This window comes from Equus asinus, chromosome 1 (assembly GCF_041296235.1).
Source record: "Equus asinus isolate D_3611 breed Donkey chromosome 1, EquAss-T2T_v2, whole genome shotgun sequence".
NCBI classification, from domain to species: domain Eukaryota; kingdom Metazoa; phylum Chordata; class Mammalia; order Perissodactyla; family Equidae; genus Equus; species Equus asinus.
The window spans coordinates 123,011,983-123,030,574 of NC_091790.1; the positions used below are offsets into that span (position 1 = coordinate 123,011,983).

The 18,592-nt window shown below is 37.5% G+C and overlaps 1 protein-coding gene across 6 annotated transcripts in view; it reads left to right on the top strand.

The window, feature by feature from the left end:
- The window catches only part of STXBP5 (syntaxin binding protein 5), a 163,058-nt gene that overhangs the window by 135,262 nt on the left and 9,204 nt on the right, over window positions 1-18,592 (top strand). For 4 of the 6 annotated variants that reach the window (XM_014850645.3, XM_014850644.3, XM_044768513.2 and 1 more), the window contains 5 exons: window positions 1,394-1,444; window positions 7,277-7,516; window positions 10,350-10,719; window positions 11,023-11,188; window positions 16,774-16,885. In XM_014850645.3, the coding sequence (XP_014706131.1) occupies window positions 1,394-1,444; window positions 7,277-7,516; window positions 10,350-10,719; window positions 11,023-11,188; window positions 16,774-16,885 (939 nt within the window). The remainder of the gene's footprint in view (window positions 1-1,393; window positions 1,445-7,276; window positions 7,517-10,349; window positions 10,720-11,022; window positions 11,189-16,773; window positions 16,886-18,592) is intronic. The other 2 variants (XR_011502593.1, XR_006526709.2) reach the window with 1 other exon arrangement.

Consider the following 18,592-nt stretch of genomic DNA (forward strand, 5'->3'; position numbering starts at 1 on the left):
TCTACTACAGATAGATATACATTGTATAGATATTATCAGTCTGTGTACGTTGCACCTATAATACTTGGTGAAAACCTCTGTGAGTTCTTTTAAAAGTGTTTAATGTTGCATTTTAGAAGATGGTTTTAGGGGCATATCATCTTCTGATTTTAAGGGACTTGGATATTAAATACAATAGCAACCATTTACATGAGGTCAACTAGCCGTAGATTTCATTTGACTCTTTTAGTCTTGTATTACATTTCATCTGTTAACCGAGATTGATGAAGTCTGGGTGAAAATGGAATAAGACTGATTCATATATTTGATCCATTGTTGTGTTTTAAAGATGCTAATTAGATTAATGAAGCCTAGAAGTAAAAAATTGATTTTCCCCCATCCCTTCCCAGTTTGCCTAATGCCTCTTTCCTAATGCTGAATTTGTCATTTTTTTAGATGTGGAAGTTATGTACTATGACTGGATTTCTCTTTGTTTACATGGCGCCCTTATGGACTAGCAGGGTCTGTGCTTTAAATATCTCCTAACAGTCCAAAATTTAACCCAAAATATGCATTCATGTATTAACAAACATGCTTTCTCAGAGTGTCACATAGGCAACAGTATTGTGTTACGCATGCACTGCCACTAACCATGTAGATACAGTTAAACCGCTTCTAACTTCCAGTCACTTCATAGATTAAGGCAATAACTGATTTTGAGGATGGAAAGTGAATTCCAGAAAGTTTATACATAGGCTTTTTTATTGTTCTACTACGAAACAGAAATATCTGTAGTTTACATTTTTATTAATACTGTAATTTTAGATTGTGTGACTTTGTTGTTTCGTTTATCACTGAAATGTAAATAGAGGTGTTAACTTATATCAAGGAATGGTTGAGCCAGATATTTTTATGATGTAATCAAATACTTTAATTTGATTGTAGATATAGGTTTGTCCTATATTCTGGAGATTAACTTAAAAATAGTGAGCCCAAATAGCTATGAAAATGAAGAGCTGGAAAGATTTTATTCTGTCACCTACCCAAACGCAGTCTTATGCCTCTGTTGTCCTTACCTGCAACACCTTCCTTCTGAGAAATGACTTTGCTTCTCTTAGAAAAGCCTAACCCTTCCCATGAGCCTAAGAAATAATTAACAGTTAGAATTCAAAAGGCTTCCTTGAAGTAAGAGCTTCAAGCCCACAAAGATGTATTACATCAAGTAAGTACAAACTTTTTAAACAGTTGAAAACAAGATTTACTTTCCACCCATAATATTATCAATCATATTTTACTTACCCTAGCGTCTAGACTTAGTAATGAAAAAATTCACTTCTATGTTGACGAGAAGTTGGTATTAAGAAATATGAATCAAATATTTTTCCGAACTTTAAAAATGCGTTTTATTTTTCAGCAAAGATGTCAAGGAAGTTAAGCTTGCCTACTGACCTAAAGCCTGACTTAGGTAAGTAAAATAAGTCAATAAAAATCCACAGCAAACTCCCTTTAATGGGAAGACAAGGAAATCAGAAGATTTAAAATTACCGTAGACTAGATTTTCACCAGAAGTCAAGTTTAAAATGACTGAGATGTTTAAGGATTAAGAGCCTTTAGAATGCCATCTCTAAATTATGGAAGATAATGATAATATAAATTCAAGCAACCAAATAATATATCTCCTCAGCTCTCTCATCCTTTATATCTAAGCAAAATTTAGTGTAAGATTAAAATGTGTGCTGTTTCAGACGAATTTTTATTAAAAGTTGTGTCTCATTTAACCATCTGAAAACTTATTTTGAACTCTACAATTTATAAACTTGTAAGAATTTAATATTTTCAAAATAAATTACTAGTTTTCTGTATTACAATGAATCATATCAAGAATCTTTTGTTACTTTTTGGTGATAAGTTGGAAAATACTTCTTTTTCTACAGCACGTTCTATGCAACTAATCCATTAGGAAAGCAGAATGAATATATTCACACATTCCTTTTGCTTTATGCCCAGCTCAAAAATAGCCCCCTGATATTCCAGGATAAGCACCAATAACATTTCAATAAAGTTAAAAATAAGATTGCATGTAATCTATGGGGGCTGCCCCGTGGCCGAGTGGTTAAGTTTGAGCGCTCCACTTTGGCAGCCCAGGGTTCTCCCTGTTCGGATCCTGGGTGCGGACGTGGCACCACTCATCAGGCCATGCTGGGGCGGCGTCCCACATGCCCAGCTAGAGGGACCCACAACTAAAAAAAATACACAACTATGTACCGGGGGGCTTTGGGAGAAAAAGGAAAAATAAAATCTTTGGAAAAAAAAAAAGATTTCATGTAATCTAAAGCAGGGTTTCTTTTTAAAATCATTTTTTTTTTTTAACTTCAGGAATTTCTGTTACCTTTAGTTGAAGAAGAAATATAACTGCATAAGGATGGTTTTACCCATCTTTGTCTTAGAAATTACTAGATTTTCTCCCTTGCTTTGCTCACCCACCTCATCTTCTCACTATTTATCCTCTAGGTTCCTTAACTAAACTTTTTGTGCATAATACAAACTTAGGCGTTGGTCCATTTCACCATATTAATTGTGGCATTTCCAGATCGTGGTCTTAGCTCAGTTATACTGATGGGAAGCATGTGATTATGAGTGAGTGGGCGGAGCATCTTTCACTGCCATCAGTAAAAGGTTCCATTCCTGAAGAGAGGAAAAACAGTTTAGTAGAACCCTATGTACCCCTGGTGTTAAGGGAAGAAGAGTTAACCCAGAATGTAGGATAACAAATACTTTGAGAAGGGCATCGTTTCCTTCACTGTGAAAGTGAAAGACATAATTTGAACCCAAGTGCATTGAAGGCTTACATTATGCAGTTTTTCCCAACAAGAGGATCCAGAGTTTTCATCAGACTCTCAAAGAGGCCCATGACTTCAGTAACATTAAATACTACTAGTTAGAATGGTTTTGTGCCTTTCGTATCTTAAAAATCTGAGAAAACACACGTAGAAGTACTTTTAAAGTTAGTAAAAATATCATAATTATTTTTTGAATACTCACACTTATAAACTGTGTAAGTAATTTAATCAAAGTATGTACTCCGTGCTTTTCTAGATCTTTATTTAGTTTATGTTCTAGCTTGCGTGCCCATGTATTTCAATGCCCTAAGCCAATGGTAACTTTGATTGATAGACACTTTGAAACAGTCTCCATGTTGCCAAAGTAATTTCCCTTCAAGTCACTGTGCTGCTGAACTGTTTTTTGATGGAGATTCTTAGCTGATAATTGTCCTACACTGGCTAGGGAGTTATTGGGGAAAAACAGCTATGTCAATAGGCTCCAACTGCGGGGTGTTGCTAAAGCAGCTGAGGCTGTTGGACTGTCCTCCAGCTCTGGAAGCTTCTGTGAATAGAATGCACTTTTGCTTATGGGGAAATTGTGCAGCGTTGCCTTTTCAGTGTAACTTCACCATCCCAGATTCCATGGCCCACAGCTCAGGAACCGTGGGTGATGTTGCTAGACTTCTGATGTCGCTTTTCAAGTGTCGGTCACAGGAGGCAAAACAGTAAACTGTTGTATACCTCACTGTGAATGAGTTTTTGTCCTAATTTTTACCCTGACCAAACTCACCTCTTGGCATTGTGCTTTGATTGGAGAATGTAGAATTTTGTTGCGTAAGGCTCTACGTGGAGAGGAGAGAGTGATACATACATGTAGACTGTTCCAGGCATCCAGAGAGTGTCATGAAAGCACTTATTTTAGGATGTGCTTGAATCACATAGAGCTGGATGGAGGCATTAATGACAAATTTTATCTGAGTTTAGATCTGCCAGAAAGACCACATGATCAAGTCAAGTGGGGTTTTTTTGTTTGTATCTAAAGACGAACTTTAATACTCGATATTAACCAAAACCCTCCGCTCGTATGATATTGGTGACGTGACTGACCCCATGTCTATGTGGTGTTGCCTAACAGAAGGATTTAGGCTTGGACCTGGGCACAAATCCTAACTCTTGCATTAACCAGCTTTGTCATCCCGGACAAGGCATTTAACCAGTCTGAGCCTCTTATTTGTTATAGTGTGATGATAATACTTTTCAGAGTTTTTAGGTGGATTCAATAAAATGATGAATGTAAAGAGTTATGATAGTTTGTAGCACATAGTAATCCTTGCTTAGTAGTAGCTGTTTTCATTTCTGTTTTTATTACTAGAATTAAAATTAAAATTTCTCTTCCATTTGTTTAGCTTGCCCAATTTCCAAAGTTCAAGCCCCAGAGACCCACAACATCTAATTTAATAGCGGTCAGTGGAAGTTGTAATTCATGAACTGCTAAAAACTGTCACTTCTTTTCAGATAGTTCTAGGCAGATAAAATAAGCAGCCCAACTCCATGAGTTCAACGTTGATTCTGACTCAGTTCGTTCTTTTCCCATGTTGATCTAGCTGGTAAACTAATTTTTGTAGAGAAGTCATATAATAAAAATATAATTGTAGTTTATAAATATCATATAGTTGAATTAGTCCATTAAGTTAAAACACTGTTTATTTGGCCTATGAATTAACATTTGAAGTATAGATTGTTGTGAATCAGCTATTGTAATTTTAATAGATATCCGTAAGAGTTTTTACACTGGTTAATTTACCTTGAAATTTATATTATCAAATATTCTTATATTGTTGATTTCCATTTTTGTCGCTAGATCACAACTGAAGATATGTTTGTTCACCTTGTATGTGTATTTTTTATTAAAGTAACAAGTATTTTTATCATTGGAAAATTTAAAACTTCTGTTATTTTACTAAAATAACTTGGGAGACTATAGAGAGTTAACATTTGGAATCAGTATCGTATTGCAGACTCGTCCATTCATGAAAGTTGTTTCATTTACAGTAAGTAGTTCTTTGCTCTGTGTCATAATCTGTAACAGGAAGTACGATCTCAGGCAAAACAAAGACATTTTTAGAAACTGTGGTTAGGAATGACCCACGCTGTTGTCAGAACTAGTAGCTTTGTTGTTTTCAGAGGCTAGTTATAATCAAAATTATGTTGTATATAAAATTACTTGGGAGAATATTTTCAATCTGTGAATCTAAATTTGATTACAAAAAGCTTTTGGGGGGTATAAGTAGGATTCAGTTATCCTTTTTTAATAAAATACCACTTAGAAGACTTTAACGTGTTTGTTATTTTTCACATTATGAAGTCATTTCTTTCACGATAGCATTGAAAGCATGTGATTTGAGGAATGATTTATTAGCTGTGAACAGTAGAAGCTACTGGAAATTGTCATGGAGCCCAGTGGTAAGGCAGGAACATTGGTTTAGATACTTTCAACTAGTGATCTGTCTTCAGCAAGTATTTATTGAATACTTTTGTATGCAGGGCAGTTTGCTAAATTCTGCAGGGCATCAAAATGACATAGCCCTTGTGATCAACAAACTTGGCAGTCACTTTAGAGCAAGGCCTAAGACAAGTCAGAAATAACTACAGGACGAATGTACTGTTAGTGGCATGGGAGAGAAAAACAGCTATCGAGATTCAAAAAAGAGAAAAAGTATATATGGTTTTAGGAATCAGGGTTAACTTCGCAAGTATGACAGTACCTGAGCTGAAGAGTAAGCACAACCTTGGCAGGTAGAGAAAAGGATGAGGCAGGGGCCCCAATCAGAAAGAAAATCTCAGGCAGAGGTCTAACAGCAGGTCCGTGCAGGGTGTGCTTGGAGAACATGAGTGGCTCGGTGTGTTTCCCTCAGTGAACTGAAGCGGGGAAGCACTGGGAGACAGGGCCGGGGGGGAGGTTGGAGGTATTTTGTGGGGAGTCGTAAGCTTTTGAGTAAGATCATAAGCGTGATCAAATAAAGAGGAACCACTGAGGGTTTTTTCAATAGAGGTGATAGAATTATAACTCTACCTTAGAAAATGGGGGTCGTGGTACAACAGTGAGAGAGTGAAGGTGGGGAGATCACTTGGGATCGTGTGGTCGTCTAGATGAATGTGACGAAGGCCTGACGTAGGGTGATGAAAGCTGATTGGTGATGGAAAGAAGGAAACAGAACATCGGAAAAAAGTAACATGGGATTTGGTATCCCGTTAGATGTTCAGATGGGAAAGGGAAGAACCGCAACTGCAGCTTGTTTTAAGTGTGGTTGCCTAGTGTTCTTCCCAGGGGTGCGATTAATATAAATAGTGCCGTCGGAAGAATGGAGAGCCTTGACGAAATGATGCGTTTTGATTTTGTGTAGTGAGACATGACAGGAAAAAATCCCCATAAGCGTTTGAAATGCAGGTCCAAAAGGAAAGAGGCCAGAGCTTGAGACAGACTTGAGGATGACCATAGGGAAGAAGGTAGCTGAAGACAAGAGAGGGTTTGTTAGTGAGATTCCTAAGAATCTGTCATTTCAGACAGAGCAGGTGAGGGGATGTACCTGCATCAAGGTAAGCAGGAGCCAGGTACCAGTTATGCATTTTGATGAAAAATGCTGTAGCTGAATGTTGATTACAGTTAAAATGTCGTTCAAGAAAAATGAAAGCTAAATTTTTATGGATTAAAGGTTTTCATATGGACAGATTTGGAAAAAAAAAAAAGTCCGTCTTACAATAAATTGGAATCTAGGGTCAGAGTACTTCTAAATGCTTTTTTTAAATGTAGAAAATTGAAAAGACCCACGCTTCTCTAGTTCTCCCTATTCATGAAGTTGTGTTACCAAAGGAAGAAACAGCACCATGCGAAGAGAAGGTGGTGAGGGCTGAGATGAGAAAAGCAGCCAGGATGCCAACAGAGCTGCACCAAAACCGTAAAGATCACACAGCCAAAAATGCACGGGAGTGCACCCAGCTCAGTTCTGAGAAGTGGGGATTTGTGCATTTAGATTTTACATTTAAGCAAAGGAAAAAATTATTAGCAAAGAAGTAAATTGTTTTTCTTGCCAATTAAAATTACGTGCTATGGGGGCCTACCTGGTGGCGCAGCGGTTAAGTGCACACGTTCCACTTCGGTGGCCCAGGGTTCGCTGGTTCGGATCCCAGGTGCAGACATGGCACTGCTTGGCAAGCCATGCTGTGGCAGGCGTCCCACATATAAAGCAGAGGAAGATGGGCACGGATGTTATCTCAGGGCCAGTCTTCCTCAGCAAGAAAAGGATGATTGGTGGCAGATGTTAGCTCAGGGCTAATCTTCCTCAAAAAAGAAAAAAATTAAATATGCTATAGATTTTATCTTTTTTCAGATTAATTATTTGACCAAATTTATACCGAACAAAAAAGCATGATATTTTGTAGGTTGAACAATCTCACAACATTTTAAATCATTTCAGATATAAAAGATAATTCCTTCAGCCGATCACGGAGTTCGAGTGTAACCAGCATTGATAAAGAGTCCCGAGAAGCGATCTCTGCTCTTCATTTCTGTGAAACTTTTACTCGAAAGGCAGATTCGTCTCCTTCCCCGTGTTTATGGGTTGGTACCACGTTGGGAACAGTGCTTGTCATTGCACTGAACCTGCCCCCAGGAGGAGAGCAGAGACTTCTGCAGCCGGTAATCGTGTCTCCCAGTGGTATGTACGCTCTGGGGCTGTACTTATGTTGAAGGTTGATTTACTGTGATTTAATAGAAGCCTTTGCTTTTCATTTTGAATCAATCTAAGAATTCTAAAATGTAAACTAAATGGGGATAGTTACAGTCTTATGTTTCTAATGAAGGAATACATGGAGTAAGATTCCAGAATATTGTTTACTTATACAGCCATTCAGGTTTTGCATTTTTCTTTGACTCTAGGATTTTGTTTAAAATGAAGGGAAAAAAACTGTTGTTCTAATGCATTCCAGGGTACCTCAAAATATTCGGTTCTATAAACAAAAGAGTGGTTCATATTTAGAAGAAAATCAGAAAAGTATATTTTTGAACATTATACACCTGGCTATTTTGAATTTCTATGAGTGAAGTTTTAAAATAGATTATTTTTCTTCTTTCATGTATTAGGGAAAGGTGACAATAGCAAATTTTAAGAAGAAAAAATTTGCAGTCTCCATAATTGAAAATGAGATTGACTTTTCTCAAATGTGTGGAGTCTGATAGGTCTGGAAATAACTGAGAATTCTGGTTTCCATTACTAATTTATGCTGATCTAGACAGAAAAAAAGTCCACACTTTTGCTTGTTAGTGTATCTCTTATTTATGTAGACTTTAACAATACTTGGAATTGAGAATTAAAATGTAGTTTTGATTTTCATGTTCATTTCTGAACTATCTTTACATTAAAGAAAGTTTGACTTATTCATTCAGCTCACTAAATATTTGAGTGTATACTGCATACCTGGTTGTTAGAAAAGGTTACACAATGATATCCTTACTAACCTCGTCTGTTATTAGTAAGCATCACATACGTAGGAAAAAAACGAGAAAGATGAAAATCAAAATGTTAGTGGTAATTGTCCCTGAAGAATGGGATTGTGAGTAATTGTTATTTTCTTCTTTTTACTGATTCGTAGTTTCTAATTTTCTACAACAAGCATGTATCAGTTTGTAATAAGAAAATAATGTTTCCAATAAATAAACATGAGAGAGGGGATTAAGTATAGATAATTTACTGTTAACTACATGAAAAAATGTTTAAGATGTTTTCCAACCTGCAATAAAATCAAACTAGTTATAAAGTTACTTTGATAGAAAAATAAATTTCATATGTAAGAAGGAACCTTTGGTTTTCTTCTCAGTGGTGGAATCTTTGAGGTTTAGTTTTTTTTTCTAAGATGCCTGTTTTAAAATATAACAATGGTGTTCGTATCGTGTTGTCGGTATTGGAACTGTGAGAAGAGGGATATTTTTCAAGCAGATGGGTTCCTGTGCTTAAGAACGTGGAATGGTCTACTTTGTCCCCAATTGTTTTTTTTCCCTTCAAGAGGAGAACCCAGCAGTTATCACTGCTCTGCTGGAAAACCTTGCCAACTACAGGACAAGCATGTATTTAACTATTATCTTGGGACATTTTAAAAAAAATCCACATACGGGAATTACTGTATCTCATACATGTTCCTATATACTATGAACAATTCCCAAATTATAGTGAATCATTTAAAATAATTCAATTGTCTGCTTGCCAAACCTGGACTATAGACTAAAGTTACCAGGTTCAGCAAATAAAATACAGGGTGCCCAGTTAAATTTGAATTTCAGATATACTTTTTAATATAAATATGTCCCATGCAGTATTTGGAAAGATAATGCTGTATTTGGGACATACTTATACTAAAAAAGTATTCATTATGTATCTGAAATTCAAATTTAACTGGGCATCCTTTGCTTTATCAGGCTACTCTGCTGTAGATAAAAATATGCGAATACAAAGAAGAAAGGAAATATGATTTTGCCTTCTAAGAAAAATTTTGAGAAAACATTGGGAAGTCTTCCTCTTATATGGAAAATTCTTGCAAACTGTAAAATCGAAGTATAAAGTAATAAGATATGAAAATTCTTTTAAAATAAGAACTGAACTAAATCAGTTCTATGCCATCCCTTCTGTTGGTTTCCAAATCCTTAATGTTAATATTATCGTTTTGTTTGCTTAGAAAGGAGCATTAATTAGGCATATTTACATTTTGAGGGATGTAAGGGAAGAGGAATCTCATTAACTAAGCAAGTCAAGAAATATAACCCCTAAATTAAGACTCTAAGTTGACCCAAACAATGTCTTTAATATATTTGACATTTACCAGCAAATAGTTTAAAAGGAAGTTATGATTAGAATTATGTGGACTTTTTTTCCTCATTGGCCCTGTAGATCGGTACTGTTAAAAATGCAATGTGAGCCACATATGGAATTTTGAGTTTGCTAGTAGCTATATTAAAAAAGTGAAAAATAGGTGAAATTAATTTTAATAACATTTTATTTAGCCCAGTGTATGCAAAACACTATCATTTCAGCATGTAATCAGTATTTTTAAATTATTGAGATATTTTAAATTTTTTTGTACTGTCTTCAAATCCAGCGTGTATTCTACTCTCTCAGCACGCCACAATTTGGACAAGCCACATTTTAAGTGTTTTCTAGCCACAGATGCCTAGCGGATGCCATGTTAGGCAGCAACTCTAGGTGCCATCTACTTGTTCTCATACTCGGTGGCACATTTGCCAGGTGTGAGAGAAGACATGATTCCAGACATCCTAGCATTTATCTGTTTGGTGGCACTTATCTGTTTGGGGCCTGTAATATTATATCTTTTTCCAGATTCAGATATCATGCTTGAAGTTCAAATCCTGAATTATCAATAAGCTAGTGTACAATTTCAGTTTAGTATACGTTCTGCATATTTTTGAGTGTCAAAGTTGGAATAAACATATTTACTGTGTGGATTAAAATATTTGTTGTCTACTAAACTTACGCATTTTAGGTACTATATTGAGGTTAAAAGGGGCGATCCTGAGAATGGCATTCCTGGATGCCACAGGCTGCCTAGTGCCACCTGCATATGAATCCTGGAGAGAACACAACGTTCCTGAAGAAAAAGACGAAAAGGAGAAATTGAAAAAACGACGGCCTGTCTCTGTATCCCCCTCCTCTTCTCAGGAAATTAGTGAAAACCAGTACGCAGTGATATGTTCTGAAAAGCAAGCAAAGGTGATTTCACTGCCCACTCAGAACTGCGCCTATAAGCAAAACATCACAGAGACCTCGTTCGTGCTCCGGGGGGATGTCGTGGCGATGAGTAACAGCATCTGCCTCGCCTGTTTCTGTGCCAACGGACACATCATGACCTTTAGGTAAGAGTTAGATATTTTTCTAAACACAAATACAGCATTTCATCCCTCAAACCATAATATTACAGAATTATATTCAGTTTAAAAGAAATGCTCTTACTGTTTCGTCTTGTGCGCTGAGAATTTCTTTTCATTCAGTCAGTAGTGAAGAGTCTGTGAGGAACACTGTTGAGTGTTACCTCCTCCTCAAGTACACTGAGTCATGAGGTTTATGAGGTCCCTGCCGTTTTTACCTTCTGTGATGCTTTGTTCAAGACTCAAACCTACCTTGTTTATTATTAACAAGTTTTTAATTTCTCTCTCAAGTTTGCCAAGTTTAAGGCCTCTATTGGATGTGTATTACTTGCCCCTTACCAATATGCGGATAGCCAGAACGTTCTGCTTCACCAACAATGGACAAGCATTGTATCTTGTTTCACCTACAGAAATCCAGAGACTCACTTACAGTCAGGAGACCTGTGAAAATCTTCAGGTAAGCGGCAGGATATTGCCGTGATTTCCTCAGAGGCGAAGCATTCTCTAAGACCCTGACACTGTCCATCCCTCACACTCTCAGGAGTGTGCAGATGAGCCTAGCTCTGAAAATCCAGAGCCTTTATTGAACTTTCAGAGCACGTGCTTTGAGACTTGTGATAAAGTGTCTTCATCTGACTCCTGTTATAAGAGTCATCTCATTGATCCATATTTTTTCTCTCCAGTGATGGTGAAGAAATATGAAATGTTACATTTTATGCCAACTTTCCACATAAAATAAATATCTATTATACAGTGCACCAAAAATTCCTTTTTAAAGAAATATGTTAATGTGAAAATAATTGTGTCTGTTTTAGGGCAAACTGTGTCATCCCTTCTCATAAACTCTGTATTCACACAGATGTATACACCTATTAAAAAAAAAAAAGGTTTGGGGGCCAGCCCAGTGGCGCAGCAGTTAAATTCGCATGTTTCGCTTCAGTGGCCCGGGTTTTGCTGGTTCAGATCCTGGGTGCAGACCTAAGCACTGTTTGTCAAGCCACGCTGTGGCAGGCATCCCACATGTAAAGTAGAGGCAGATGGGCACAGATGTCAGCTCAGGGACAGTCTTCCTCAGCAAAAAAGAAGAGGATTGGCAGCAGATGTTAGCTCAGCCCTAATCTTCCGCAAAAAAATTAAAAAATAAGGTTTGATAGTTTTCCTCTGAATATTTTTGTTGGTCTGTTTGTGAGAGACTTCAAACAAATTCTTTAAATACAAAACTATCTTTCTTAAATATCTGAGTGCCTTATGTGATTGCATATATATTAGAAATGATCAGTTTAGCTCCACCTTTTCAAATAAAAGTACTGCTAAAGTATTAATTGATATTTTCTATTTAGAGGAAGCAGTTATCTAAGAGAACTTTATAGTGCTTGTTTTTGCAATTAGCTCTGTTTTACCTGTCTGTAAATTTGAATTTGTGGCTTATTTTTAGAATACTAGCTTTAGAGTCAAGAAGACTGAATTTAAGTCCAGGCCTTGCTAATTACACAATTGCAATTACAATTATTTTCTCTGAGCTTCACCATCTTTAAAATTAGGATAAAAATAATATCTGTGCCATAGAGTTAGGTGTGGATGGAAGGAGACAGTGCACATGAAGTGCTCAGCATGTGCTCAGTACAGAAGATGTGCTCAGAGCCAGGTGTCCGTGGCAGTGCCAGTAAGCCACGCTGCGCTGGAAGCACACTCCTGATGAAGCTGTTACAGACCTTGAGCGTGAACAGAATTACACTGTCTGATACTTGAGACTTAGATTCCCGTTTACATTTGGGTGGAAGTGGTTTTTCACAGATTCCTAAGTTTCCAAATTAAACTTTTGCTCTTTATGGGAAAGATAAAATTTTTGTTTAGTGTTTCCTTTTGCTAGTAAAGTGTTACTTTATTAAGAAATAATTTGGACACTTGAATATATTCTTAATTCATTTTAATGTGAAGTGTAGTCTTAATTCAACTATTCAAAATTGTGAACTTCATTATTTTTCTGGGATCAGTGTATTCTACCCTTTGATCAGTGTTTTCTCTGATTATTTTAGTAAAAATCAATGGCAGCTGCAGTACACTTTACCTTTATGTTTAAATGAAATGGTCATTTAGTAATACACTCTATTTGTTTTAATAACTGTCTGCTATGTGCCTTCATGGCATGAAGATAAGTGAAAAACGGCCTCTGTTCAAGGAGTTGTGATAGAATGTTCTCTTTGAGCAGTACTGACATTTTATTTCCCTCTACATTTTCAGTGCCTAAAAAGAATGCCTGGGTAAAAATCTGTTGAATGAAGAATACTATGAACTTTATAAACACTATTCTTTGGTTTCCAGAGTGCTCTATTCCATTGTGCATTCATTTAACTTTAATCAAAAAAAAATAAAATGCCTACAAACATTAATAGAGTTTCCAGTCAAGATGGAATTATAGGAACCAAGTCAACCCTCCCGCCTAAAGCAACCCAAAAAAAGCAGGCAAAAACCTGAAACCACAGTTTTCAAGATCCTGGACATCAGGCAGTGAAGGGAAGTAATCCCTGAGAGGCAGGAAGCAAAGGAAGTGCCCATCTGCAATGCTTGATGGTTTCCAGAACACGGCACAGAGAGAAGGCACGGAAGCAGTCTGACCAGCTTCCCAAGTGGAGCAGACGGAACCAAGAGTCTGGGAAGACCAAGCAAGTTCGAGTTCTTAGAACCGAGTAGCAGAGAGAGAGAGAGCAGGACAGACAGAGGAGCCTGGAGAGCTGTGGAGGGTCCCCCAGGAGTGTTCACAGAGTACTGTGCAGCACAGGCACGTGGATAAACCCTCTGAGCAGGGAAAGAGCCATCTGGAAGGGAGGGAGGATTCACAGGAACCACGCTTGGGCCCAGGACAGTGCCTGTTCCAACAGCCAGACTGAAACAACTTATAGTTCGTGAGTGTATTGATTTCCTGCGGCTGCTGTAGCAAATCACCACAACTGGTGGCCAAAAACAACCTGAGTTCATTCTCTCATGCTTCTGGAAACCAGAAGTGTGAAATAAGTCTCACTGAGCCAGATCACGGTGTTGGCCGGGCCGTGCTCCCTCCAGAGGCTCGAGAGGAGAAGCTGATCCTTGCCTCTTCGGTCTTCCTGTAGCTGCCAGCATTCCTTGACTTGTGGCTGTGTTTCTCTTATCTCTCCCTCCTGGTTCCATTGCCGCCTCCTGTTCTGCAGGTGTCAAATCTCCCTCTGCGCCTCTCTCTTTAAAGGACCCTTGTAATTGGATTTAGGGTTCATCCAGATATTCCAGCATAATTTCTCCATGGCAAAATGCTTAAATTAATCACAAGCGCACAGACCATTTTTTCCTCACAAGGTAACATCTGCAGGTCCCAGGGATTGGGACCTGATCCCTTTAGATGGCCCTTACTCAGTGTACCCCAGTGGGGAATTGAGTAGAGTACTCGGAAAGGTCTTGGCTCATTAGTGAGGAATAATTAGCCTTAAACTGAACTCTACTCTAGACCTGCCTAACAAATCATGAAAGCAAGGCCCAAAAGGATCAGAATGTTCCTGGTATCCCAGAATGAAGCTTAAGAGGATTTAGGGGAAATAAAAAATATCCACACCCAACAAGGTAAAGATCAAAATGTCTGGCATTGAGTCAGATTACCAGGCATGCACAGAGATAGGAAAACATGACTGATAATGAGAATAATAATCAATCAATAGACACCAAACCAGAACTGACACACATGTCAGGATTAGCATGGAAGGACATTAAAACAGTTATTATAACTGTATTCCATATGTTCAAAAAGTTAAGTGGTGATGTGGAAGATAGAAAAGACTGAAAATGAACTTCTAGAGATGAAAAACTACAGTGTTTGAGATGAAAAATGTACTGGATGGGATTAACAACAGATTAGACATTGCAAAAGAAAAGATTAGGTAAGTCGAAAGCATAGCAATAGAAAAAACAGTTGAGGGTTTAAGCTTGGCAAATTTATAGCACTGAAACACCTATGTTAGACAAGAGGTTGTCATCAAATCAGGACCTCAGCTTCCACCTTAAGAAACTGAAAAAGAAGAGCAAATTAAACCCAAAGTAAGCAGAAGAAAGAAAATAATCAATATCCAAGTAGAAATTAATGAGATTGAAAATAGGGAAACAATAGAAAAACGTCAGTGAACCAAAAACTTGATCTCCAGAATCAATAAAATTGATCTCAAGCCAAACTGATGATGAAGAGAGAATATCAATAGCAAGAATGAGAGGTGCTGGCCCTGTGGCCAAGTGGTTAAGTTTGCGCACTGTGCTTTGGTGGCCCAAGGTTTGCAGGTTTGGATCCTGGGCATGGACCTACACAGTGCTCATCAAGCCATGTTGAGGCAGCATCCCACATAGAGGAACTAGAATGACATACAAGTGGGATATACAGCTATGTCCTGGAGCTTTGGGGAGAAAAAGAAAAAGAGGATGATTGGCAACAGATGTTAGCTCAGGGCCAAACTTCCTCTCCAAAAAAAGTGATATAATTAAAAAGAAAAGAATGAGAGAGGTGGCATTACTATAGATTCCACAAATATTAAAATGGATAATAAGGAAATATTATAGACAACTTTATGCCAGTCAATTCAAAAGCTTAGATGAAATGGATAAATTCTGTGAGAGACACAAATTACCAAAGCTCACCCCAGAAAAGCAGATAACCTGAAGAGCATTGTGTCTATTGGAGAAACTGAAGTTGAGGCTAGAAACCTTGGACAAAGAAAATTCCAGGCCCAGATGGCTTCCCTAGTGACTTTTATGAACATTTCAGGAAGAAATAATACCTGTTCTACACAAAACTCTTCCAAAAATTGGAGCAGGAAGACGCTTCCCAATTTATTATGTGATGCTACCATTAACTCGATACCGAAACCAGACAAAGACATTACGAGAAAAGACCATTACAGACAGACTGTCAGACTTAGTAAATGTAGACGCAAAAATTCTAAACAAAATTTTAGCAAATTGAATCCAACAGCTTATCAGAAAGAAAATTCAGGTCATGATAATTCATCATGACCAAGTGGGATTTATCCCAGGAACGCAGGGTTGATGTAACATTTGTAAATCAATAATGTAATTCACCATATTGATAAACTAAAAAAATAGAAAGCAAGTGGCAAAATGCAGCATCCATTCTTGATTTTAAAAAAATCAGCAAAAAAGAATGAAAGAGAACTTAAAGGACATCAGACAAGCACACAAGTACACTGTGTCCTTTGTGTCATGGCTCCCTCTCTTCCATGGGCAGAAATGCAGTCCCAGAGCCTCACTATGCTTGTGTTTTGCTTCTCAAGCTTCCCAAAGCTGTCTCGTCAACCAGGACGTTACCGTTCTCTTATGGAGCCCTCTCTTCCCTCTGTATGTGTTCTCTAAAACTCAGTTACCTGTTGGCAACTTTTCTTGCCTCCTGACTGACTTTTACCATTTCTGTGCTCTGAAGAATATTGACAGTAATTTCGGAAAAATTTGACAATACAGCAAGAAGCTTTGCCATCTCCCTGCCAGCTTTCTGAAATTCCCGGTGTATGTGGGCATCATTATCTTCCTGGCATATGTCTATGAAAAAGGAAGTCAGTCTGTCTTTCTAAATTACTAATTTTCTGATTCAACTGAAGGTGACACTGTATATCGTTATTATCGCACTAGACTTTTTTACTTCCTAGTAACCTCTCTTCTTTCTGATGTAGGAAGACCTAATTATTAATCTAATCACCAGTTCTTGAAAATAAGAGTTACGTGAAAATTTTGTCATAAAGATTGGAATCTCCTTATATCTTTGCTTGAAATGTGAGGAAAGTGATCTAACCAAAGTAGCAAGCAGCAAGTTAGTCTTAGTCAATTTAGTCTTAATAACTGACTGTTTGACTACGTTTGTATGTCCTGGATCTGGTCATTTGAAGTGTGCACATTAATTGTTTGTGAATCTCAACAGGTCATGTTATAAGCTTCAGTTAAAGAGTTTACAGTGATGTTTTTGTGAATTATAGTGCAGTCTGCCTGACACTTTAACAATTACACTTTGTTTTGATTTTGAAGGAGATGTTGGGCGAGCTCTTCACTCCTGTGGAGACCCCCGAAGCACCAAACAGGGGCTTCTTCAAAGGCTTGTTCGGGGGTGGCGCACAGTCTCTCGATCGAGAAGAACTCTGTAAGTCAGTTGATTTAATTTGGGTAATATATCTATAAAACAGAAATGTTCAAGCCATATAAATTTTTCTTACATGTATAAATTATGTTCACGTTTTTTCTTTGTCACAACAATTAATATATCCGTGTTTTAGCAAAATACTTAAAATTACTTTTTGTCTCCCTAACCCAAATCAGGGGAATATTTTACTCAGGAAACCAAAATCATAACAGCTTTAGGTGGTTAAAAAGGAAGATTCACAACTTTAATGAATAATTTAGAAGTATTTTTTTAATTTTCATTAAATGTGATCTTCATTATTGTTTTAATTCTGTAATTAAGATAATTATAGAATTATATAATTAAGGGCATCTTTAACCAATGCCCTTAACTTTGAAAAAGTTTTTTTTTAAGGTTTTATTTTTCCTTTTTCTCCCAAAGCCCCCCAGTACATAGTTGCATGTTTTTTAGTTGTGGGTCCTTCTAGTTGTGGCATGTGGGATGCCACCTCAGCATGGCCTCATAGGCGGTGCCATGTCCGCCCCCAGGATCCAAACTGGTGAAACCCTGGGCTGCTGAAGCCGAGTGTGCAAACTTAACCACTTGGCCACAGGGCTGGCCCCCTTTGAAAAAGTTTTTACTTAAATATTTATGTTATCTTAGAAAACCTCCAGAACTATTCTAATTGCACTAGAAAGATATATAAAATAGCAAAATCTGGTTTATTTACTTATCTTTCACATAATTGGCACAAATTAGAAATTGGTCCTTGAATGAACTAATGAATCAAGGAATGTGTGACCTTTCTTCCAAATAGGAGCTATTATCGGTCCTTGAATTTTTTTCTTTTATTATCTTTGTTTTTTGTTAAATTATTTTAGAATTTTCTTTGTGTATTTGTTTGACTAATTAGAAAAACTGTAAGACTGAATATCAGCAAGCAGCAGTGCAGTGCAATTTCACTGTACAGAGTTACCCAGGTGATCGGTCAGTCCTCTCAGTAATGCGCATTTGTCAGTTTAAATTCATTTAAAAAAATGAAGACTGTTCTTCCAGTCATAGGGGACTGATAATTTGGAATAACACTCTTGCCAAGGATAACTGATAAAGTTATACAGAATTAAAAAAATATATTAAAAAAATATATATTTTTTTAATTCTTAAAAACATCAAAGAGCTAACAATATGGTAAGGACAATCTCCATGGGGAAGGGTGGGAACTCCGAGGGGTGAGCCTGGCAACCTGAGGCCACTTCTGCCCTGGAGGACTTTGCTATTCCAAGTGGGAGGCTGAGATACTGAACTGTTTTAGGACTAGCAGAGTGGGCTCCCAGAACTGGCAAGGGTGTGGGCCCCGATAAACAGGAACTCCTCTTTGCAAGGACCCCGAAGGGCCACAGCTTAAGAGTAAAGGTGAGTGGAAGTAGATCAGCCCTCACCCACACTCAGACTTTCAGCTCAGCTTCACATTCTCTGAGTGGCCCAGAAAACTCAACCTCAATTAAGATTTTTGCAGACTGCTGAAGTCCCCAGCACCTGGCAGAAGCAAATGAGAATGTTCTCTAAAGGAAGATAACATATTCCAAGTTCTCATATTATTTCTAGAAAGGATTTTTCAAAGATGTAGCATAGATAATCAGGAACACTAGGAATCAACACTATGAAAAATAAAACAGAAAAAGCAGGACAGAATCACAGATACTTCAAATATTGGAATTATCAGGCACT